The sequence below is a fragment of the Meriones unguiculatus genome (assembly GCF_030254825.1).
Source record: "Meriones unguiculatus strain TT.TT164.6M chromosome 16 unlocalized genomic scaffold, Bangor_MerUng_6.1 Chr16_unordered_Scaffold_43, whole genome shotgun sequence".
In the NCBI taxonomy this organism is placed as follows: domain Eukaryota; kingdom Metazoa; phylum Chordata; class Mammalia; order Rodentia; family Muridae; genus Meriones; species Meriones unguiculatus.
In genome coordinates, this window is record NW_026843701.1 from 746541 (window position 1) to 771655 (window position 25115).

At 39.2% G+C, this 25115-nt stretch overlaps 1 pseudogene and 1 gene segment (V, D, J or C); one reads left to right on the plus strand and one right to left on the minus strand.

The window, feature by feature from the left end:
- Window positions 1–14146: 14146 nt before the first annotated feature.
- Window positions 14147–14499, plus strand: LOC132651441 (RNA guanine-N7 methyltransferase activating subunit-like; annotated as a pseudogene).
- A 3278-nt stretch (window positions 14500–17777) lies between these two features.
- LOC132651426 (Ig kappa chain V-V region MOPC 21-like) lies at window positions 17778–18335 on the minus strand. The segment is given in 2 exon segments: window positions 17778–18069; window positions 18254–18335. Coding segments are annotated over 2 exon segments (303 nt in total).
- Window positions 18336–25115: the final 6780 nt, after the last annotated feature.

The window sequence follows — 25115 nt, forward strand, 5'->3', positions numbered from 1 at the left end:
CTCAGCAGGCATCAACTGCCAATTTATCATTTATGAGAATTTTGACTGGCTTAATCATGTGCAGACAACAACAGCTACTATGAGTTCATGTATGAAATAATCATGTTACATTGAGAATGCAGCATCATATTATTACTCAGCTATAAAGTAAAAAGAGATTATGAAATTTTAAAATGAGTAGATAAAAGGAAAAAAAAATTATGCTGAGTCTATCAAGATCCCAGAAGATAAACCCCACATGTGTTCTCTCATATGAGTATCTTAGCTTCAAATCTTCTACATTCAGTATTATCAGAATATACATACCTTGTAGGAAACTAGAAGTAGGCTTTTGGTGGGGGTGGGGGCATCCATTTAGGAAGGAAAAATAATGGCCTATAATTTCAATGAAAGTAGAAAAGATATGGGTTGTGGCAGAAGAGTTCTAGTAAATCTTAGAGGGGAGCTATGGGGAAATGAAGAGATAAACACAGACTTGCCCAAAGCAAAGTATACATGAAGAAACTACTTGTAAACCTAGGATTTTGCAATTAAAGTTTAAAAAATATGAGGATATAAGGGAACACATGTGATATAAAAAAATCAAGGATGAGGAAATATTGGAAGATAAATGTTTAAGTGGAAATGAGAAAAGTCTTAGGGAAAGGAGTAGGATTGGGTCATCAAAAACATTAACCCTAATAGCTTTCACATTAATTAAAATATATGTAAAATTAGAGATTTCAAAAAGTACCTTAACTTAGTAAGAGTGCTCTCGAAGACATGGGTTATTAAAGAGGAATCTCAATGTCAGGAATGTATTGCTTCACAACAAATTACTGCCCCAGACTCTGTCTGCTCAGCAAGCAGGTGGTTGAACCTCTGAACTTGCTTACAGTGTCTGGTAGGTCTTTAAGCTATAGCTCAGCTGCTTCAGAGTCATGAGATCCTCTGTATTTACAAACTGAAGCAGAACACCCCCACCCTACAGCTTCCAAATGAGGCACCAGTGCCCCCTCATTTACCACCTGAGACATCTGAGCCCTGCCCTTCAAGGTACCTGCACCCATGCCTGAGAGCCCTGCCTACTGAAACACCCACCATAGCATGGCTGCTTCTAAAAAAACAATACCTCCTTGTGTTTCCCTGACCTCTCTATTCACCATGAAGAGTACTCCAGACATCATAGAAAGGCAGATCCAGTCACAGGTAAAGATACAAAGAACAAACAGCAAAGGCTATGGACAATCAGATGGTTGAAGGTCAGTGAAATAACACAGACACAACTAGGAAATCGTGGTTCCACCAGAAACCGTCAAAAGCAATGGCTATTCTAATGTAGCTGAAACACAAGAAAATCTATGATTACGCTGTTATTAGAGATATATAGATAAGAACACATAAATATCTCAAAGGGCTACAAAAAAATACAGGTTTTCAAGAACATACACAAAACCACAATCAAATAGGTGAAGGAAATGTATAAAACAGGTCAAGACCAGAAAAAAAGAATCAAAGTAAAAAAAAAAAAAAGAAAGAAAGAAAGAAAAGAAATTGAGAAAAACCTGGACATGGAAAACTTAGAGAAGAGATCAGCGACCACAGAGGTAAGCATCTAAAACAGAATACAAGAAATAGAGGAGAGAATCTCAGGTGAAAATACAACTGAAAAAAATCAATACATCTCTTAAAGAAAACATTAAGTCAGAAAAGTTCCTGATAATAAACATGCAAGAAATATAGGACACCGTGAAAGACATAAAGAAAAGATGAAAAATGAAGATACCAGATTCCAAGACCTGGAAAATATTTTCAAGAAAATTTCCCCAACCTAAAAAATGGGATGCATACAAAAGGCTTACAGAACATATGTATGACATACATATAAGAGGTTTACAGAAATCCAAACAGACTAGACCAGAAGATAAATTCCTCCCACCACATACTAATCAAAACACTAAATCTACAGAACAAAGAAAGAATGTTAAAAGCAGCAAGGGAAAAAAAAAAAACATCAAGTAACTGTAAAGGTAGACCTATCAGAATCACATGTCTTCTCAACAGAGGCTGTGAAAGCCAGAAAGGACCTGGGCAGATGTCATGCAGACACTAAGAGACCACATATGCCAACCCAAACTACTATACCCAGCTAAAATTCCAATCACCATAGATGGAGAAAACAAGATATTCCATGACAAAACTAAATTTAAACAATATCTGTGAACCAAAATAGCTCTACTGAAGATACTAGAAGGAAAACTGCAATCCAATGATGTCAACTCTACCCAAGAAAATGCAGAGTATAGATAACTTCACAACAGCAAAACCAAAAGAAAATAAGCACACAGACTCTCTATCATTACCAGCTCCACAATAAAAGGAACTAACAATCATTGGTCACTAATATCTATTAACATCAATGAACTCAATTTTTCACAGGCTGACAGTATGTAGCCTGTGAAGGTTGCAAAGACAGGACCCAATTTTGTCCTGTTTACAAAAGAGTTGAGACAGGATGCTTATAGTGAGTTGAAAGACTCCCAAGAGCCTATCTAGACAGGGAGACCCCGCTTCCCAAGGAACAGCGAGACCAGCCTTCGGATGCAAGCCGCAAGAGGTTTATTTTGATACACGGGTACCCGGGGCGACCAAGCCTATTGGAGGACTTGCGCGCCTCTCGTTTGGGGTTACGGGTTTTTATAGGGCTCGGGAGCAGGAAGCGCGGTTACAGAAGCGAGAAGCATAGTTACAGGGGTCTGATTGGGTGGTTTGAACAAAGGCATAGTTAAGTCACGTACCCAGAACAGGGAAGGCGGGAAGACAGATTGTGAGCCGAGTCACGTACCCGGCCCTTATCTCGGGTACCCAGAGTGCTTTTCTCAGGGACTTTCCGTTTCCACTCAAAGGCCAGGTGCCCAACCGCAGATATCCTGTTGTTGGACACCTGTCCTGCCTTGCTTCTGACCTTGCACTGCTCCCGTCTTGTCAAATAGTGTTGCCAGCATTATGCTAGGACTTTATTCTTTCATGAGTATCACAATGCAATATCCAGATTGAAACCAGAGAGTGTGGGGGTGGGGGGAGAAATCAGCATTTGAATTAACGGGGGTAAGGCATATACATTTTAAAAGAACATTATACCAACACATGCCCCTCCCCAAGTCCACTGATAGGAGAAGTCTTCCTCTTCTTCATTCTGATCCTAGTTTATCAGGTCTCTTCAGGTGTGGCTGCATTGTCTTCCTCTGTGGCTTGGTAAGGCTGCTCCCTCATCAGGGAGAGGTGATCAAAGAGCAGGCCAATCAGTTCCTGTCAGAGGCAGTCCCTGTTCCCATTACTATGGAACCCACTTGGACACTGATGTGCCATAGCCTACATCTTTGATAGCATTCTAGGTTATTTCCATGAATGGACCTTGGTTGGAGTATCAGTTTCAGGAAAGACCCCTGTGCCCAGATTTTTTTGTTCTTTTCCTCTCCTTGTGGAGCTCCTGAACTCTCCAGGTCTTGTCCACTTCTTTCATCAGAATCCCTGTGCTCTGCCCAAAGTTTGGCTATAAGACTAAGAATCTGCTTTGATATTCTGCACTGTAGGGACTTAGAGAGGTCCTCTGTGATAGGCTCCTGTCCTGTTTCCTGTTTTCTCCCTCTTCTGATGTCCATTCTGTTTTCCTTTCTGAATGAGGATTGAACATCTTAACAGAGTCCTCCTTGATTAGTTTCTTTAGTGGTACAGATTTTAGTATGTTTATCCTATCTTATATGTCTCATATCCACTTATGAGTGTGTGTATATATCCTCTCTGTCCTTCTGCTTCTGGAATGCCTCACTCAGGATGATCTTTTCAAGTTTCCACCATTTGCCTGCAAATTTCATAATTTCCTTGTTTTTACTTGCTGAGTAATGTTACATTGTGTGATTGTACCACATTTTCTGTACCCATTCCTCAACTGAGGGGCATCTGGCTTATTTCCAGCTTCAGGCTATTACAAATAAAGCTGCTGAAAACATGGTTGAGCAAATGTGCTTGTTGAGCAACTTTGGACATATGCCTAGGAGTATTATAGCTGGATCTTGAGGTAGCACTATTCCTAATTGTCTGAGAAAGCACTAGACTCATTTCCAAAGTGGTTGTATACGTTTACATTGTCAACAGCAATAGAGGAACGTTCTCCTCTCTCCATATCCTCTCCAACATGTGCTGTCAATTGAGTTTTTGATCTTAGCCATTCTGATGGGTGTAAGGTGAAATCTCAGTGTCCTTTTGATTTTCATTTCCCTGATGAGTAAGAACATTGAGCATTTCTTCATATGATTCTCTGCCATTCTATATTCCCCTATTGTGAATTCTCTGTTTGGCACTGTTCTGCAATTTTTAATTCGATTACTTGATTTGTTGATGTTTAACTTTTTGAGTTCTTTCTATAATCTGGATATTGACCTCCTGACAAATATATGGTTGGTGAAGATCCTTTCCTAATCTGTAGGCAGTTATTTTGTTCTGAGGACAGTGTCCTTTGCTTTACAGAAGGTTTCAGTTTTATGAGGTCCCATTTATTTATTTTTGCTCTTAGAGCCTGTACTGTTGGCATTCTGAGCAGGAAGTTGTCTCCTGTGCCAATGAGTTCAAGGCTCATCCCCACTTTTTCTTCTAAGAGTTTTAATCTCTCTGGTTTTACATTGAGGTATTTGATCCACTTGGATTTTAGTTTTGGCAGGATGATAAGTATGGATCTATTTACATTTTTCTACAAGTAGACATCCATTTAGACTAGCAACATTTGTTGAAGATAGTATTTATTTTTCCATTGTATGATTTTGCTATCTTTGTCAAAAATCAGGTGTGTGGGTTTATTTCAGGGTCTTGTATTCAATTCTATTGATACACTAGTCAGTTTCTATGCCGGTACCATGCAGTTTTTAGTGTTGTTGCTATATACTAAAGCTTGAGGTCAGGGATGGTGATACCTCCAGAAGATCTTTTATTGTAGAGGATTGTTTTAGCTAGTCTGGGTTGCAGATAATTCAACAGGAAGTTGAGATTTTTATATTCGAGGTCTGCATAAAATTGTGTTGGTAATTTGATGGGAATTGCACTGAATCTATAGATTGTTTTTTGGGAGATGGCCATTTTTCTATGGTAATCCTGCCAAGCCATGAACATGGGAGATCTTTCCATCTTCTGATATCTTCTTATATTTATTTTTTATACAAGTCTTTCACTTGCTTGGTTAGGGTCACACCAAGGTACTGTATGTCATTTGTGGCTATTGTGAAAGGTGTTGTTTCCCTAATTTCTTTCGTATCCCTTTTGTCTTTTGAATACAGGAGGGCAAATGATTTTTTTTTCAGAAAACTACTGCAGTAATATTTCTGTTTATTTTATTTTTTAATTAATTTTTTATTTATTTTATTTTTTTAATTTTTTATTTAACTTTCATTAATTACACTTTCTATACTCTGGTTTCTCTTCAGATCGTGTATATCTTTCACCTTTTATTGATTTTTTTAATCTATTCACTTTGCTGAAGGTGTTAATCAGCTGTAGGAGTTCCCTGGTAGAATTTTGGGAGTCACTCAGGTATACTCTCATATCATTTGCAAATAGTGATACTTTGACTTCCTGCTTTACAATTTTATGTCTTGTAATCATCTTATTGCTCTAGCCAGGACTTGAAGAACTATGATGAAGAGGTATGGAAATACTGGGCAGCCTGCCTTGTTCCTGGTTTCAGTGGGATTGATTTAAGATTCTTTCCATTTAGGTTTATGTTGGCTATAAATTTGTTGTATGTCGCCTTTACTATGTTTAGGTATGTACATTATATCCCTGTTTTCTCCAATACGTTAAACATAAATGGATTATCAGCATCTAAACAGATTATCATGTTTTTTTTTGTTTTTGTTTTTTTGCTTTCCTTTTGTTATTATGGTGGATCACATTGATGGGTTTCCATATGTTGAACCACCCCTGCATATTTTCCTCTTAGCACTGCTTTCATTGTGTCCCATAAGTTTGGGTATGATGTGTCTTCATTTTGATTGAGTTCTAGGAAGACATTAATTTCTTTCTTTATTTCTTCCCTGACCCAACTGTCATTTAGTAGCAAGTTGTTCAGTTTCCATGTGTGTGCAGGCTTTTTGCTATTTCTGTTGCTGTTGAGGTCCTGCTTTATTCCATGGTGATCAGACAGGATACAAGGGGTTGTTTCAATCTTCTTGTATCTGCTGAGGCTTGCTTTGTGACCAAATATATGGTCTACTTTGGAGAAGGTTCCATGAGGTGCTGAGAAGAAGGTAAATTCTTTTGTGTTTGGGTGAAAGATTCTATAGATGTCTATTAGGTCCATTTAATTCATGACCTCTGTTAGAGACATTGTTTCTTTGTTTAATTTCTGTTTTGTTGACATGTCCTTTGTTGATAGTGGCTTGTTCAAGTCTTCCACTTTTAATGTGTGGGGATCTGTGTGTGGTTTAAGTTTTATCAATGTTTCTTTTACAAATGTGGATGCCCTTGTATTTGGGGCATAGATGTTCAGGAGTGTGTTGTCTTCCTGGTGGAATTTTCCCTTGATGAGTATGAAGTGTCCTTCTCATCTCTTTTTATTACTTTTGGTTGAAAGTTTATTTTATGAGATATTAAAATCGCTACTCCTGCCCGCTTTTTGGGTCTATTTGCTTGGAAAGCCCTCTTCCAGACCTTTACCCTCAGGTAATGTCTATCTTTGTGCCTTAGATGTATTTCTTGTATGCAACAGATTACTGGGTCTTGTTTATGCATCCATTCAATTAGTCTGTGTCTTTTTATTGGAGCATTGAGTCCATTGATGTTGAGAAATATTAATGACCAGTGGCTGTTAGATCCTTTGATTTTGATATTCGCTGTGTTAGTAAGTCTGTGTGCTTGATTACTTTTTCTTATACTATAGTGAGGTTAATTATTCCCTGTGTTTTCTTGAAAGTAGCTAGTTTTCTTGGGTTGTGTTTTTCCTTCTACTTTCTTCTGTAGATTTGTGTGTAGGTGTTGTTGAAATTTGTTTTTGTCACTGAATATCTTGTTTTCTCAGTTTATGAGGACTGAAAGTTTTACTATAGTAGCGTGGGCTGACATCTGTATTCTCTTAGGGTCTGCATGATATCCGTCCAGGCCCTTCTGGCTTTCATAGTCTCTGTTGAGAAGTCAGGTATGAATCTGATGGGTTTGCCATTATATGTTACTTGGCTTTTTCCCTTGCAGCTTTCAGTATTTTTTCTGTGTTCTGTATACTTCCTGTTTTGATTATTATGTGAAGGGAGGTTTTTCTTTTCTGGTCAAATTTATTGGATGATCTGTAGGTCTCTTCTATTCTTATTGGCCTCTTCTTTAAGTTGGGGAATTTTTTTTCAATGATTTTATATTTCTTAGGTTTTGTCTTTCCATGCTGTCTTGAATTTCTTGGATGGTCAGTGTCAGGAATTTTTTAGATTTAACTTTTTTTTTGATGGATACATCAATTTCTTCCATTGTATCTTCTACACTTGAGATTCTGTCTTCCATCTTTTGTAGTCTGTTGGTTATGCTTACCTCTGTAGTTCCTGTTTTCTTCCCTAGATTCTTTCTCTCCACAATTTCCTCCATTTGTGTTTTCTTTAAATTTTCCAATTCTATCTTCAGATCTTGAGCTGTTTACGTTGGAGGTGGCAGTGGCTGTCACACTATAAGCACAACGCCTGTGGCACTACCAGAGGATATCCTCAGGGGTAAGGGTAAAGGCAGGTAGTTGATGGAAGATTGAGGTTAGCATTAGAGATGCAGGGGTGACCACAGGCCTCCATACCACTTGCTCACCCTTCATCCCTATTGAATTTGCATTAATATATCTTATTGTCACCTCCCTGTGATCAGGGGTTAAAAATTGAGCCTTTGGTTGGGTCAGAGCATTCTCAGAAGCTTGAGAAATGGTGGCAGGCCTGCTCTTCCTCCATCTCCTCCGGTGTGGCACAAGTGGAATAACATCCCAAGATGACTTTGACCTCAAAGATGCTTTGGAGATTGGTAAGGAATCAAAGCCATTTGTAGCACAGCTCTGGCAGGTACTGGTCTCCTGATAGTGGGAACCTCTGCTCTAACATCTCATACACTCTTAATATCCCCCTGTGCCTCTGATTACAGCATCTAATGGGTAGATCATGCTCACTCAGTCAGCAGAATCCCTTCAGGTTTCTCCAGGAGAAACCTGAAGATGTCTCCATCATACACAGGGTCAATCTGAGCCTCTGCTACACAGATGGATAGCACTGTTCTGGGACCAGCAGAGTCTTGGACAGACCATCAAGGCCCTAATTTACTCCACTTCAGTTGGGATTGATGGAGACCCCACCAGATTCATTGGCAGCAGATCTGGGACAAACTTCACCTTCATTATTGCAGACTTTCAGCCTGAGTATTGCACAGTTTACCACTGTCTTGAAAGACTGAAAAGGCTTCCCACAGTGATTGAGTCCTGAACAATAACTCCCCACAAACCTGCTTTATCCACCTTCCCTGGACTCAGGAACTCCTGTGAGAGACACAGCTGAGCAGTTGTTTGTGGACAGTGAAAACAGCTTAACAGCACCAACACAGACTACATGGAGTTGTCTTGTCTCCTTAATTTTCTCTGTGGTCTTCAGTGCTTTTCAAAAAAAAAAAAAAAGACATGCGATCAAAATAACAAAAGAAGAAGAAGAAGAAGAAGAAGAAGAAGAAGAAGAAGAAGAAGAAGAAGAAGAAGAAAAGAAAAGAAAAGAAAAGAAAAGGAGAGAGAGAGAGAAAAAGAGAGAGGAAAAGCAGGTTGGATTAATTAACATTCATTCTCTTTCTCTCTCTCCCCCATTGTTCCCCTTTCTCTCCCACACATCTTTCTCTATTAATCTCCTTTGGATACTGGGACATCTCCACCTCACAGTCACCTTCCAGCTTCTCTCAGCCACTGAATTTAGGACAGGCCTTCTTTACATGAATGTTTTGTCCTTCATGATGTTGCATCCTGATGGGATCCTGTAAAGCTCCACCTCGGGAATAAGAACACCATGTCCAGGATGCAGTATTCCCCAGAGTAATAGAAACTCTGCTGTTGCCCTAAGTCTTCTACACAGTAAAGTACTCTAATGTAGAGAGGAGGAGAAATTATACTTTATCACAGGGATAGAAAGTATTACTACTTGCATAACAGAAGCTCAACAAACGAGTCAGTAATAAGAAATTCTGCAAGGTTCTCATCACGAGTAACAGCATGAACCCTTACATTGGGGAAGAATTCAGTGAGACTGAGCCATGCCTGTTGACTTCACACTGGACTTATATATTTAGGAATACTGTTTAGTATTTTTTGTCAACTTGACACAAGAAAGGAAGAAGAACCTTAATTGAGATGTGGCTTCCATGTGATTGCACATAGACAAATGATTTTTAATAAATGATTGTTATAGAAGGGTCCATGACACCATAGGTCGGGCCATTCTTCCATAATGATCCGGGAAGTTAGAAGAAAGCAAGCTGAGCAAGCCATGGAGAGCAAGCTAGTAAGTGCCTTACTTTCATGCTTCCTGCCTCTGCTCTTGCTGCGAGTTCCTGCCCTATCTTCCCTCAATGAAGGTCTGTGATCAGGACATGTAAGCCAAATAAACCTTTTCCTCTCCAACTTGCAATTGGTCATGATGTTTATCACAGTGATAGAAAGGAAACTAGGACACTATCCAAGATAGAGTGCTAAAAGTACCCATCTTCTTTGTCTTTCTCTTTCTTCTATCATGGATACATTTTACTTTTTACTGGTTCATCTGAGTTGTATAAACAAAAACTCTCCTCAATCTCTTCATCTCTGCCCCACCTCAAGCTCTATCTCTCACATAGAATATTAAATTGTCATAGTTGTTTCCGAGATCCATCCTTCTTCCACAGGTCAAGTCAGAACATCCTGCCTAGAGACAGAAACTAGCAGGATAAATCCTACACATATCTTGTATGAACTAAAACACATAGGAAACATCGTAATCTCAAAGGTGACCTATTACCTGTTTTCATTCCTCATCTCACTTTGTCCTTACCAAGAATCTGGAGAATCAACTGTACCAAGGTATTCGGAGAAAACCAAACTCAATATGATAAGCTGAACTCCCAAGCAATGGAGGTGAAATTAAAACTGAATTTTGTTTAAATTTGGAATTTTTAGTAATTTAATAATTTTACATATCCATGGTAGCCTTCTTCATTGTCTCCTCCAGGTCCCACCCTACCTCACTCATTTCCTTATCCCACTCCTCTAGCCCCAAGTAAGGGGGTGCCCTCCTCTCTTACCAACTTACCCCAGACTATCAAGTCTTTTCAGGACTGCCTGCACCCTCTTCCTCTGTGGCCTGGCAAGTTCACCTTGCCCAGGGAAAGTGATAAAGAGTAGGCCACAGAGTAAAACTGAATTTTTATTTGATACCTTTCAAAATTGGAGTGGGCAGACTTTAAGGTGATCAATAAAATACTATCTTTTGAAAAAAGCCAATGGACAGAAAGTTCATTGTTGCCTGGAGCATCAGACAGAAGTTCAAGAGGAAATTCAGAATCTGATGGAAATATATGATACCATGACCCTGGAATCCTAACATAGCACTGGGGCCAAGGACATAGAAATGTAAATGCAGTTCAGTCTCCAGGAGGAAAATAGACATGCTCTTCACTTCCTTCCTGCTCACACAGATGAGATAAGCCTTGTATAAGTAGTAAGCTTCATTGTTTTCTGCATTTATAGTGCAGAGTAGGGCTACTCTGTATACCTCTGTTATCATTGACATAAGGCAAGCTATAAGAATTCTAGAGACAAAAAAAAAAAAAGGAATTCTAGAGACAGCCCAGACAGACATGGCCTGCATTTTGGGGGTCACAAGGTGATGCCAAAGCTGCCCAGGCCAAATGGACAACACTATAAAGAACGAAGGTATGATAAACTGGCAGGAAAGGTGGAAAAGAGCATCAGTGCATGTGCTGTGGAGAGAGGTGGAACTAGAGTCCTGAGGGAGGTGAAACCTGTAAACCAGGGCTAAAGTCCAAAACAGAACATGTCCTTGCCCAGGGTTTTGTCCAGGTGGTATGCAACAGCCTGGAGCCTACACAGATGAAGACCCAGGGTCCAAACACAGGATTATCCTGACTCTGTGAAAGCCAGGGGCTAGAGATGAGGAATAGTAAGCTTCTTGAACTGAACCTCCTTGAAAGGTCAGTGTGGTTCATAGGTCCAGTTCATCACTCCTCGTTCCAAGTCCTCTCCTACTCATCACTCCTCTCCAAATAATCCCATTCATTTCCTTCTCCTTTCCTGACCAGGATGTCCTACCCTATTTTCTCCATTGCACAACACAGGCTGAATTTTTAATTGACAATATAGAGAACAAATGGTGGCATATTTATACAAACTTGAGAAGGTGATGCTTAGAATAAGCATCACAATACAATGTCTGGATTGAAACCAGATAATGGAGTAGAGGAATCAGCATTTGAATGAACAAGGGTAAATTGTACACATTACACAAGAACATTATACCAACAGATAACCATAGTAAAATCCACAGACCTGAAGAAGCTAAACAAGAAGGACCCTAGGGAGGATGTTTAATCATCATTCAGAATGGCAAATAGGATGACACCAGAAACAGTGGAAAAGGGGAACAGGTAGGGAGCCCACCATACAAGTCCTCTGAAAGGCTCCACCCAACAAGGGATCAAAGCTTATGAGAAAACTCATAGCTAAATTTGGGCAGATCACAGAGTGTCCTGTGGAAGAAGAAGTATGTAGGAGGACCTGGAAAACAGAGCTAAAAAATCTGGGCCCAAGGTTGCTTGCAGAGACTGATGTACCAACCAAGGACTATCATGGAGAGGACCTGGATACACCCTGCTCAGATGTAGCCAATGGACACCTCAGGCTCCATGTGGGTTGTTGAGTGACTGGAGTAGGGACTACCTCTGTCATGAACTTGGTTGCCTGCTCTTTGATCACTTCTCCCTGGTGAGATGGGCTTGCCAGGCCATAGACGAAGAGGAGCAAGGCAGTCCTCATGAGACTTGATAAGCTAGGGTCAGATGGCAGTGGAAGAGAACTCCCCTTTTCATTGGACTAGGGGAAGGAAAAGGAAAGGGGAGAGGTAGGGAGGGTGGGACTGGGAATACATGAGGGAGGGGATTACAGTCAGGATATAAAATGAATAAATTACAAAAAAATTAAGAAAAGAATGTCCAAGATTGTCTTTTCAGTTTTAATGTGAAACTAAAATGTTCCTGAAGATGAAAAGTTCAGACTTGTTGCTGCTTAATGGCCAGACATCAATTGTTCTAACACATTCCACTGAGGGAAGACAGTCTCCCTGGGCAATACAAGACTTGAAATATCACAAAAAAAAATAATAAAAATTATCATTGTCCCCCTTCCTCTGCTGATCTGTTTATCCTTCAAACTGTCTTGAAATCCTTTGCCTTTCATGCAGTGATCTAGTTTCAGCACTGCAGAATCTCTCTCAGTATTTTAGAGTATTAAAGCTATGGCATTAGACTGACTTCATTTATCCCATTATTAAATCTACACATGAAAACAGGCTCACACTGTGGGGTGGAGGATGAAAAGTCATTTGTTTAGGTCATCAAGTTTGATTACAAAAGCATGTTACAGCATGCAATGGTCCTGAATTCTTTTTTTGTTATTATTACAATTTATTCACATTATATCCAAGCTATAGCATCCTCATATCATTTCTTCCCATCCTACCACCCTCCCTATTATCCACCAATGCCTTTGTTCTAGTCCACTGATAGGGGAGGACCTCCTCCCCTTCTATCTGACCCTAGCCTATCAGGTATAGCTATATCATCTTCATCTGTGGCCTGGCAAAGTTGCACCCTTGAGGGACAGCTTATCAGCCAGCCACTGAGTTCTTGTCAAAGACAGACCTGCTTCTCTCACTAGGGAACCCACTTGGAAATTGAACAGCCTTTTGGCTTCATCTGAGCAGAAACTCTAGGTCCTCTCCTTGCATGGTCCTTGGTTGGAATATCAGTCTCTGCAGGCCTTCCTGGGCCCAGGTTTTTTTGACTCTTTAGGTCTCCTTGTGGAGCTACTGTCCCCTCTTCATCCAAAAGGTTGTCTATACTATTCCCAAAGTCTGGCTATAAGTCTCAGTATTGAATATCAGAGAAACACTTAAAGAAATTCTCAATGTCCTTAGTCATCTGAGAAATGCAACTCAAAAATAACCTGAGAATCCACCTCACAGCCTTCAGAATGACTAAGCTCAAAAACCCAAAGTATGGCACATGCTGGAGAGGTTCTGCAGATAGGAGAACCCTCCTGAATTGATAGTGAAAATGTAAATTTGTACAGCCATTTTGGAAATCAATCTCATGCTTTCTCAGAAAATTAGGAATTGTCCTACCTTAAGATCCAGCTATACCAGTCTTGGACATAGATCTGAAAGATCCAAAACCACACAGCAAGGACATTTGTTCAATTATGTCCATAGCAGATTTGCTATTAATAGCCAGAATCTATAAAAACCTTAAATGTTCCTCAACAAAACAATAGATACAGAAATCGTGGTACATTTAAGCAATGGAATACTGCTCAGCAATTGAAAAATAGAAAATGATAAAATTTTCAGGCAAATGGATGGAACTTGAAAAGATCATTCTGAGTTAGGTATCCCAGAACCAGAAATACACAGGGTATACACTCACTTATGGATATTATCCATATAATATAGGATAAACATACTAAAATCTATACACTTAAAGAAGCTAAACAAGGAGAAACATAAGGAAGAGGCTGGCACCTCATTCAGAAGGGTAAACATGATAGACACCGGAAGTAAGAGAAGACAGGGAATAGGTCAGGAGTCTTACACAGGGGTCCTCTGAAAGACTCTATCCATCAGGTTATCAAAGGTTTTGAAGGTTCACTATGAGTTTCTGAAGCTTATCTCAGGCTATGCACTGACTACACCTAGTAGAGGGAACACGACATGAACATAAACATAATCCACTTATTTGTTAAAAGTCCTTAACAGGCTGAGCATTTGATCACCTAGGACAGCTGTGTGGGGTGCTGCTGTGCCCCTGATCCCTCCTTGTGTCTTGAGGAAGGATCTTAAAAAATGTACAGAATTTCAATATGATTGAAACTTCTGACGTGATTCCAAATTTTGAAGAGATGTTTGCAAGCAGATTCATACAAGATGACAAAGAGTACCAGGAATTCTTGAAATGTCCTCCTGAATCTCTTCTAATGTTGAGGAATGGAATAGAAGAGTTGGTGGTCACCAAAGAAATAGAGGCAACTGGCTGCAAGACAACAGTTTATTGGTAGGGATAACAGATGAGGAGGGCCAAGTGACAGCAGATAGATTCAGTGGCATGGATGATCATGGGGTAACAACTACCCACAGCAGAGACCAGAGCCTTACTATCAACAACAGTGCAGAACAGTATGGTGACAACCAGCAGCCTCCATATGGTTACTACTGACAGATGTCAGCAGTTTTTAATAAAAGACCATTGATTTCAACAATGAGATAAATATTGGTCTTCTCTTTGTCATAACTTTTCATTATATTTTAAAAAATGAGTTGTAAATTATTTAGAAATTGAGACTTGAAAAAATTGATTTTAGTAGGAAAATAATGATTGATGTAATAAATCTACCAATTGTGAATTAAGTAGCTTAACATTATATTAAATACAGTTTTTTTATGATTTCATAGTGTTTGAGTTTGGTCTGGTTTCCTTACTTGGCCTCTAGGGGTTCTGTGTATGTCACAGAAATAAAAGTTTTTAATCTGAAAAAAAGAAAAAAAGTCCTTAACCAACATTTCCTTATTCACAAAGTAAAGCACTAAATTACCTTTTAATATTATTATATTAAATAGCCTTCATCTGAATTGTGATTTTGGGGGTAACGCTTTAATCTTTGCAACAAAAGCAAATTCCTTGGCAGGAAATTGAGGTTTGGGGAAGTTATGGAATTCACCTAATGTTACACACATTTCAAAAGATAAACAATCAAGATTCTTTTTGGTTATTAATTACACTTTATTCACTTTGTATCCCCCCATAAGCCCTTCCCTCCTCCCCTTCCGGTCCTACCCTCCCTCCCCCTTCTTCAGGCATGTCCCTCCCCAAGTACACTGATAGGGGAAGTTCTCCTCTCCTTCCCTCTGATCTTAGTCTATCAGATCTCATCAGGAGTGGCTGCATTGTCATCTTCTGTGGCCTGGTAAGGCTCCTTCCCCCTCAGGGAGAGGAGATCAAAGAACAGAACAATCAATATTCTAATCCAGTGCCTGTATTGTGGTTTTGTTCATCATCCCCGGCATCTAGAAAAACATGCTGGCCAGAAAATGCTACTGAAAACATACTCCTCCTGAAGTTTCTGGATGTGAAGGAGGACATTAGCATGTGAGTCACATGCAGATGAGTCCATTCCACTCTAAAAACAGCATCAAGGTGCTTAAGAACACACAAGCCTACAGTGTGATCTTGATTGTGTGAATTTGCTAAGACTGGCTCCTAAGAGGTCATTTTTTGCTAACCTACAGCCTAGCCTGTATGCTCCCCAAAACACATACCATACTGGCTAGCTGTCTGACTTTATTCAGGATCACTACATATATAACAAAAAGGTATGTTGATAAGGCTTAGTTAGATAGGGTTACTACTGCTATGATGAAACTTCTTGGCAAAGACAACGTATAAATCAAAGCATTTAATTGAGGGCTTGCTGACAGTCTCAGAGGGTTAGTCCATGGCCATCATGGCCAGAGCATGGATGGAGGCAGGCAGAAATAGTTGCTAAGTATGTACATCTGATCCACAGGCAGCAGGCAGCAGGCCAAAATAAACACTTTGGTTCTGGCAGTGGGATTTAAGACTTCAAAGCCCATTCCAAATGACACATTTCTTTCAACAAGGCCATATCTCTCCAACAAATTCAGACCTCCTAATCCTTCCTAAAGAGTCCACCAAGTGCAAAACAAGACAATTCAAATACATGAGCCTACTGGAGAGTGGGCTGTCTCATTCAAATCACACAAATTCTTTTACATTTTCCATGAAATTATTATGATGGCTAAAGAAACTCCATTTTATGCTGGGCATCCAACTTAGTACCCATTGGCTGTTTTTCTCTGACTACAGTCTCTAGAATATAAGTTCCCCATAAACCTGACTCTGTGACCCTCACCAACCCAGAAATGTACAGGCATGATCATCTACTTGTTATGATATGACTTACTACATTTTGGTTTCTGTAACCTGCTCATGCACATAGTCAAGGACTATTTTGATGTTGCCTTGACTTCCTAATCTTAGCAGACAGGCTCATGGCTGGCTTGTGCAGACACTCAAGGTCTTCTCGTGGTTCTTGCCTTGAAAAATACTTTCCTTATGTCCCCTTCACATAGCAACCCCAAGTTTGTCTTGGAGATTATTATCCAGCTAGCAGTAATCAATAAATCTTTTGATTATAACTGAACTGAGTCTATTATCTTGTCCCAAGGATTAGACACCCCGTAATATTGTTAAGTAGGTAGTACCCACTGAGCATCTCCCATGCAATGTCTCCCAATAAAAATTATCTTTAAATCTCATGCTAGGAAGGTCTCTAATGAAATCTGGAAGCTGGAAATTCCCTCCTAAGAAATGTATGACTTAACATATTAACTTCTTTGAATTGGCCTCCAGCATTCATGTTCATATTCAATCACAGTAACAACAGAAATAACAAAAAGTCTCCATACACATGGAAACTGAACAAGTATCTACTTATCCACAGCTTGTTCAGGGAAAAACGTAAAAAGAAATTAGAGACTTCCTAAAATTCAATGAAAATGAAGGTACAACATACCCACACTTATGGGACACAATGAAAGCAGTGCTAAGAAGAAAGTTCATAGCACTAAGTGCCTCCAGAAAGAAGTTTGAGATATCTCATACAAACAACTTAAAGGAAGAACTAGAAGCCCTAGGGAAAAAGAAAGAAGTACAGAAACCAAAGAGGAGTAGACAATTGGAAATAATCAAACTCTTACCTGAAATCAATGAGTTAGAAACAAAGAAAACAATTCAGGGAATCAATGAAACCAAGAGCTGTGTCTTTGAGAAAATCAGCAAGATAGACAATACCTTCGCCAAACTAACTAAAAGACAGAGAAAAAAATATCTAAATCAGCAAAGTAATAAACAAAAAAGGGGACATAACAACAGACACTGAGGAAATTCAAAGAATCATTAGGTCTTACTTCAAAAGTCTATACACCACAAAATTTGAAAATCTAAATGAAATGGACAATTTTCTTGAAAAACTTCATTAACCAAAGCTTGAGGATCCCTAATCTAAACTGATAATCTCATGATTACGTAATCTTTGTAAATGATTTTAAACTCTGTCCTAATTTATATTGATGCACCATATCTTGAGTGTATAACATAGAGATGTCTAAAGCCAACATGACACTGAAAAGTTCAGTGATGCTTTTTGCTTGTACTGTATCCTCTCAATGCAACACCCCAACTTTTAAATCTCTTAACATAGCTTCTCACTTTTTATCCATATGCACCTGCATTGCCAAAAATATACAAGAATGGAGGCCACCTCTTTATTAATTTTCTGCTGAACATTTCATCAATTAGTCACGCATAGCAGATCTCAGGCAGAAAGAGGAAGTGTGTAGGGCCAGGGCTGTTTGTGGTACAGGCAGCTGGTGAGACTCTCAAGGAGGTTTGTGTTGGAGGCTGAAGCATTGTGGGAGGATAGCTGTTATACTGCTGACAGTAATAAAATGCCAGGTCTTCATCCTGCACACTGCTGATGCTGAGAGTGAAATTTGTCCCAGATCCCTGTGAAGCGATCAGGGACCCCAGTTTGCCGACTGGATGCACCATATATTAGCAGTTTAGGAGGCTGCCCTGATTTTTGTTGGTACCAAGCTACACCCTTATATACATTCTGACTGGATTTACAGCTTAGGGTTATCCTGTCTCCTACATATGTGGACACGAATTCAGGAGATTGGCTCATCACAATGTTCCCCTCAGCACCTGCAATCAGAAATAGACAATGAGTATACACATATACACAAAAAGAGTAACTGATACAAATGGTAGGATCAAAAATGCCTTTTCTAATGGCATTACATGCATACTATTGCATTCCAATTGTAAATAGCTGTTTGTCTACAAAAGAATTACTTTGATGATATTCCAGTAGTCTTTAATGTCTCACCAGACATCCAGAGGAGCAGGAATATGAAGACCTTGGTCTGTGACTCCATCTTCATGGCGCTGTCTGTCTGATGCTTTTCTGTTCTCACTGTAAAGGCCTGGTTTATAAAATATGAGCAGCTGGGCTGGCTTGTCGGGACCTATGCAAAGCAGCCATCAAATAAGAAAGGAAATAGCCAAAGTTCTGTGGTGTGAGAGGATCCAGGTTAAATGTACAGTGGAAAATATCATCAAAGCAAGTAAGCAATCACTGTGTGTGTGTGTGGGAGGGAGTCAAGATAGACACTCAAGACCAACTTAGAGCCCTCAAACTGCAAATACTGAGATGCAATTATAACAGTGTTCCATTAAAAACCAAAAATCTTTAGACCAATTAGTTTGACAGAAATAATACTAGAAAAACTTTTGATAACAATCCTAAGGAAATAATAAACATTCTGATCAACAACAAAAGCAAGAAACGTGAGGGAAAGAGAAGAAAGGAAAGAATGAATGGGAATGGGGAAGATGAGATGAAAAAAGGAAAGAAAGGAGAGGATTGAGAGAAGGAGACGGAAAGCTAGATTGGGAAGGGATGGTAAATGTGAAAGGAAAGGGGAATGGGGAAGATAAAAAAGAATAAATATTAAAACAGAAAGGTTTAGGGGTAGAGTATCAGGTCAGTTGTTAAGAATATTTGTTTCTTTTGTAAAAGACGCTGATTTGATTCCAAGCTGTTGTTTGATGATTCTCAGACATCTGTAATTCCAGTAATGGCACACACATGGTACACATACATATGTGCGTACATAACACATTCATACATACATACATATCTATATACTTACATAGAGTTGAAATTGTGAGCTTGAGTTGGGCTCCAGCTACTACTAAGACTGCCGCCTACTGCCTTCATTCTGCTATCATGGATTCTGATTCTCTGAAAGCCCCAATGATGCCTTTCTTTATTAGTGGCTTTGGTCATGTTGTTTATCACAACCATAGAAAAATGACTAATGATAAGGGAGAGTCTATAAAGAGGATATTAAACCTGTAAGAAGACACACATAGTACATGAGAAGTTGTATCTGGTTTATAATGCTGTCATACACTCCTATATCTGCAGCCTTCAAAAGAAGTTGTTCAGTTTATTTTTTAGAGAATGTATAGATGGCATTAGTTAGCATATTGCTTACATTGGGCCTTGAGTTTCCCATTTTTAAATATTATATTTACTCATAAGTATGAGATAAAATCCTCGAATGTAGAGTCTATCAACAAACAACTGTACTTCTATGGTATTGAGTGAGATATCCAGGTCTCTACATTTGAGAGCAGATAGGGAGAATATTACATGTGCCCTATGATTTATAATTCTTATAATTTAAACATGAATATATAAACATGAACACAACTGTAGTAGGTTTAGAGAAGGGGAACTCAATGAGGGAAGAAAATTTTATTAAATAAAACATGGAATAGAGAGAAAGGGTAAAGGATGTGTCTTATTTGTGATTACTATTGCTTTGATAAAACATCATTTACAAAGGCAACTTACAAAGATGGGAAAATTTATTCTCTTTACACTTCCAGGTAACAGTCTATCACTGAGGGAAGTCAGGCCTTGGATTCAAACAGAAAAGGAACCCACAGGCAGAAGCTGAGTAGAGGCCATAGAGGAATGCTGCTTACTGCATTCCTCTTCATGGCTTGCTCAGGTTGCTCTGTTGCAGAACCCAGGGTCACCATGAATGGCTGCATCACCTACGATGGACTGCATCCTACCCTATTGATTACTAATTAAGAAAATTCCCTGCAACTTGCCCAGTGCTCAGTAGTACTAAGGCACTTTCTGAAATGATGGTTGTCCCTCTCAGATAATTTTAGTTTATGTCAATTTGACATAAAATCTCATCAGTACTGGGTATACATACGATTATGTAATAAAATCTTGAAAGAAGTCTGCTTTTATGAAATACAGTATTATGTGTAATGAATATATGATAATGCAGTTAAAATTTCAACAAGCACAGAATAAGAAGTGGGGTACTAGGCAGATGCTCTCTGAGGCTCCACTGCTGTCCATATGTGTTCTGTCCGTGTGCAGAATACATGGAGACTGTGGCATTCAGACAGGTGAATATTTTCAGTTGCATTGTTTCCTTATTCAGTGTCTGCTACAAATTTGATGTATTCCTGCCTAGTTCAAGTGTGTAATTATATAATATAATTCCTTGTGGTTACTGTAAGTACTTTCAGTTTCACCAAATAACTGAAACACCAACAAGTTTTATACATAGTTAATATTTCTCAATAAGTAATATCAGAAGAAAATATATCATAAAGAGAAACGAGGACATTACTGGAATTTAAAGACTACCTGTTTTTAAAGAGTATGGATACTAGCATGAAAAGAATATTTTTAAATTGTTTATAAATGAATTATTATGCTAATGAACACAGCCTTAATAATGAGAATATTTTGTGTCAAATAACATTTAAAATCATACTATCAAGATAGACAAAAGAAGTGGAAAATAATTAATTCAATATTGACTCAAAGTAGTGCATCCCATGAAAGATTAAAGGACATGTTGGCCCTTGAATGCTCTCCTAGACTTTCAAGATTACTTGAGTAAGGCAAGGCTCACTGAACCTTGAATAAAGAGGAGAGTGCTTACCAGACTGTGAAGAGATAAAAAGTTTTCTGGTTCATTCACTGGGTGTCAGGCTGAGCTCTGAAGGCGTCTGTATTGCAGGCTAATGCACTGAGGAGGACACTGCAACACCCTTCACAGTAACGAACTGGCACCTCTTCAGTCTGGATGCTGATGGTGCTGAGAATGAACTCTGTCCTAGATCCAGGAGCACTCAAGATGCCTGGGAGTTATCCAAGTGGACAAATGAGTAGCCTTTCTCTGCTTTTGGTGGAATCAGGCTAAATTGCTGGCTGTGAGAGCTGTGTAGGATTTTGCAGCTTATGGTGACCCTGTATGCTGCAGACATGGTCAGGGAGCATCTCTACTTTCACCAGTTTCCTCCACAAACTACTCTGTAGTGTCCCCCAGAAGAAGCCTACAGTTCATAGCTCGTTCTAGAGGTAACCAGTGGAAATTATGTTAGCAGCAAGCTCTGTTAGAGTGTTTTAATTTATGCACACAATTGTATCTAGAATCCCATAACTTGTAGTATACACATGGGGCCATAAGTAACAATCACTTCCAGTCTCATTAGGCTTTATATCAGTACGGCTGTTGGTGGTGGGGCATGTGATAAAATAATGTTTTGGCTCCATTCATATCCATGTTCCTAAGATACTACTCCTATACCATTATGGACTAAACTTGCCACATACTGCTGTTTTCAAAGTCACACCTCTGCCGAGTTTGGTGATGGGTGCCTATAATCTGAGAATTTGGGATGGTGGCAGAGGAAAAACTGGCATTTGCAGGCAACCTATGATAAATAGTTTATTTGACACAGAAACACAGCTAGACACCATCTCAAATATATATATATATATATACATATACACACACACTCTTTTATCCACCACTGTATAGAGTTTCATTAACATGCACTTAAGTTGTCATTTAAATGAAGTTAACAAGTAAATTTCCTATTCCTAATCATTGATGAGAGAGTAGTTAGTAATGTCAGTCAGACAAAAAAAAAAAAAAAAAAAAAAAAAAAAAAAAAAAAAAAAAAAACCAAAAAACTAAGGTGATAGAAATTGAGATGAAAAGTGAATGAGTTGGTAGGCTGTGCAAAAGAAATAGGAATGCCTTCTTCAGAAGCAGCTACTTGAGAGCAGACCTCACAGAAGAGATTTAGCAGTTCAAAAGTGCAAAGAAGATTCCTTTAGTCATGCATGGGACCCTGAGTTCATTTAAAGCAGAAGATACTAAATGAAAAGGGCCTGGGAAAGCTCATCCTGTGGAAGAAGTTAAATAGTCTGTGCATAGAGGCCAACATATGACTGAGACAGCCTGATTTGGGAAATCTCTCAGGAATTTTGAGGTTAATGCTAAGTGCAATGAGAACCTGTGAGACAATGGTCACAATGAGTATATGTTATCACTAGATACATTTTAGTCAAGGTTGTGTTGACACACAAAGGAGGAGAAAATGTGGAGACTTTTATTATTTCTGTGTGTAGTTAGGAAAGCTGCTGCTTCAGACACTGGCTGACAGACTGAGCTCTAAAAGGAGGTTTTATTGCAGCATGACACCCTGAGGAGGAGACTACAGATGAACTTTTAAAAAGCTTTTCCCATCATTATATGAAACATAGAGAATGTCATTAATGATAAGGACCAGAAATGCAATCTGGTTCAAGAAACTATGTGTGAGTAGTCATGGGGACAAGGAAAAACTTACGATAGTTCATTTGTTTGTTTGTTTGTTTTTTGTTTTCTGAATGGACGCGGCATCAACCTGCTTCCAATGTCCTTATATTTAAGTGCATAGAATCATGCTATTCTTAGCATACATCCTAAAAGTCTCTTTTTACAGTAGAAAGTGGTTAAGACTGAGGCTCACAATTGGTCAAAGTACAGAGAACATGTGACTGTGGAGTAGTCATCCTAAAGGAAATGTCTCCACCCCAAATCTCAGGGACTTTCATGGAGAATAAACAGAATGCACATACTGACCAGACGCTGTGAACAAGGGCTGTGAGACAGGACCTTGTGGGAACAACTTCTCTGTTACCCTCATGAGCAAACTGCCACAGTAGCAATTTGCATCACCACCATTTCCTCATGCAAGGAAAAGGGGGCAATGTGGCCTTATTGTTCCCTGAAAGTCAATGAGTAAGTAAGAAATGAGAAAGAAGGGAGTAGGGAGTCATTTTCTTAAAGATCGTAGCCCATATTCCAGGAAATAATCAGAAGAAAAAATAAAGAACAGCAACATGAAAAAACAATGGTTTGGGGAAGACTTATTTACCAGGATATAGTGGAGGATGTTTAAAGGGAATGGGAGTGAAAATGCTCAAAATCCAATATATACATGTATGAAAATTTCAAATAAAACTTTTAAATGTAAGTTCTGAATAATTCCAAGTTTCAGAAATGCATTGGCACAGGAAAATTATTTGGAAACGTATTCTGCTGTTATGTAGAAAGAAATCTCAGTTTAGCTAACCCAAATATTCGTGACTCTGCAGTCAATACACTAACCCCAATGTGTGTGGTTAAGCAGCAACATGCATTTCTCTAAAGGGATTCAGCAGCTATATTACAAAAGAGGCCCTCTAGAGTGGCAGGTTATTTCAGTGGATGTGACCAAATCACAGGAGCCTTTATAACATACAATCAGACAAAAAGAAACACATCAGAATGATCCACCATGATATAAACTAGAGTAGTCTCCAATACCAGCTTTCAATAAAAAGAACCATGATAAGAAACAAACAAAAATAATACATCTTGTCTAACAGCCACTAAGTTTCGACTTTGAAAGACCCAGAAAAGAGATCCCTCATGATCCATTCGTACTCATGTAGAGTACCAGACTCAAGATTGGTGAATTGCTATATTAATAGTCACTTGTTACTCAAGCTAAGGGAAATCAATGTACCACATGTTGTTAGAATATCAGAGATTGATATGGATGCCATCTTCTCATCAAGCCTGTGACCTGAGATGCTGGTGACATTGTAGGCATGGGCAGCAATGAGCTACAGTGCCCCTTGTTTCACCATTGTCACCTGATCATGCACAGAAAGAAGGCAATTTATACCAGTGTCTCCCCTAATAGGCTGCCCACCCACCCCTTGGTTGTCTGCATGTCACTTTGCCCACTGGACCATATGCACATGTTTCCCAGGGAGGCCCTTCTCTTCGTGGATTAGAAGAAGCTTCAGTTCTGCTCTTGCCTTCACTTTCTTTTTTTTTTTTTATCTTTTTTTTTAATTTTTTTTATCAGTTACATTTTATTAACTCTGTATCCCAGCCGTGTCCCGATCCCTCATTCCCTCCCAGTCCCTCCCTCCCTCCCTCATCTCCACCGTGCCCCTTTCCAAGTCCACTGATAGGGGGGACCTCCTCCCTATTCATCTGATCCTGTTTTATCAGGTATCTTCAGGAATGGCTGCAAAGCCCTCCTCTGTGGCCTAACAGGACTGCTCCTCCCTTCGGGGGTGGGGAGAACAAAGAGCCAGTCATTGAGTTCCTGTTAGAAATAGTCCCTGTTCCCCTCACTTTGGGAAACCAATTGGTTACTGAGCTACCACAGGCTACATCTGAGTGGAGGTTCTAGTTTATATCCTTACATGGTCCTTGGTTGAATGTCAGTCTCAGAAAAGACCCTGTGCCCAGATATATTTGGTCCTTGTGGAGCTCCTATCCTTTCCCCATCAGACTAACTCCCCTTCTTTCTTATGATTCCCTGTACTCTGCCAAAGGTTTGGTCATGAGTCTTTGCTTTGAAAACACTGCTAGTTAGAGTCTTTCAGATGTGCTCAGTAGACTCCTGTCATATGTTCAGTTCAATGCACATCCCATCTGCCTTTCTAAACGAGGATTGATCATCTTACCCCATGTCCGCTCAATTGATTATCTTTTTTAGGTGTATAGATTTCATTATGTTTGTCATATCTTATAGGTCTATATAAGTGAGTATATACCATGTTTGTCTTTCTCCTTCTGGGATATTTCACTCAGAATGATCTTTTCTAGATCCCACCATTTGCCTGGAAATTTCATGATTTCCTCCTTTTTGATTGCTGAGTAGTATTCCATTGTATAAAAATACCACAATTTCTGTACCCATTCCACCGTTGATGGACATCTGGGTTGTTTCCAGGTTCTGGCTATTACAAATACAGCTGCTATAAACATGGTTGAGCAAGTGTCCTTTTTGTGTACTTGAACAAACTT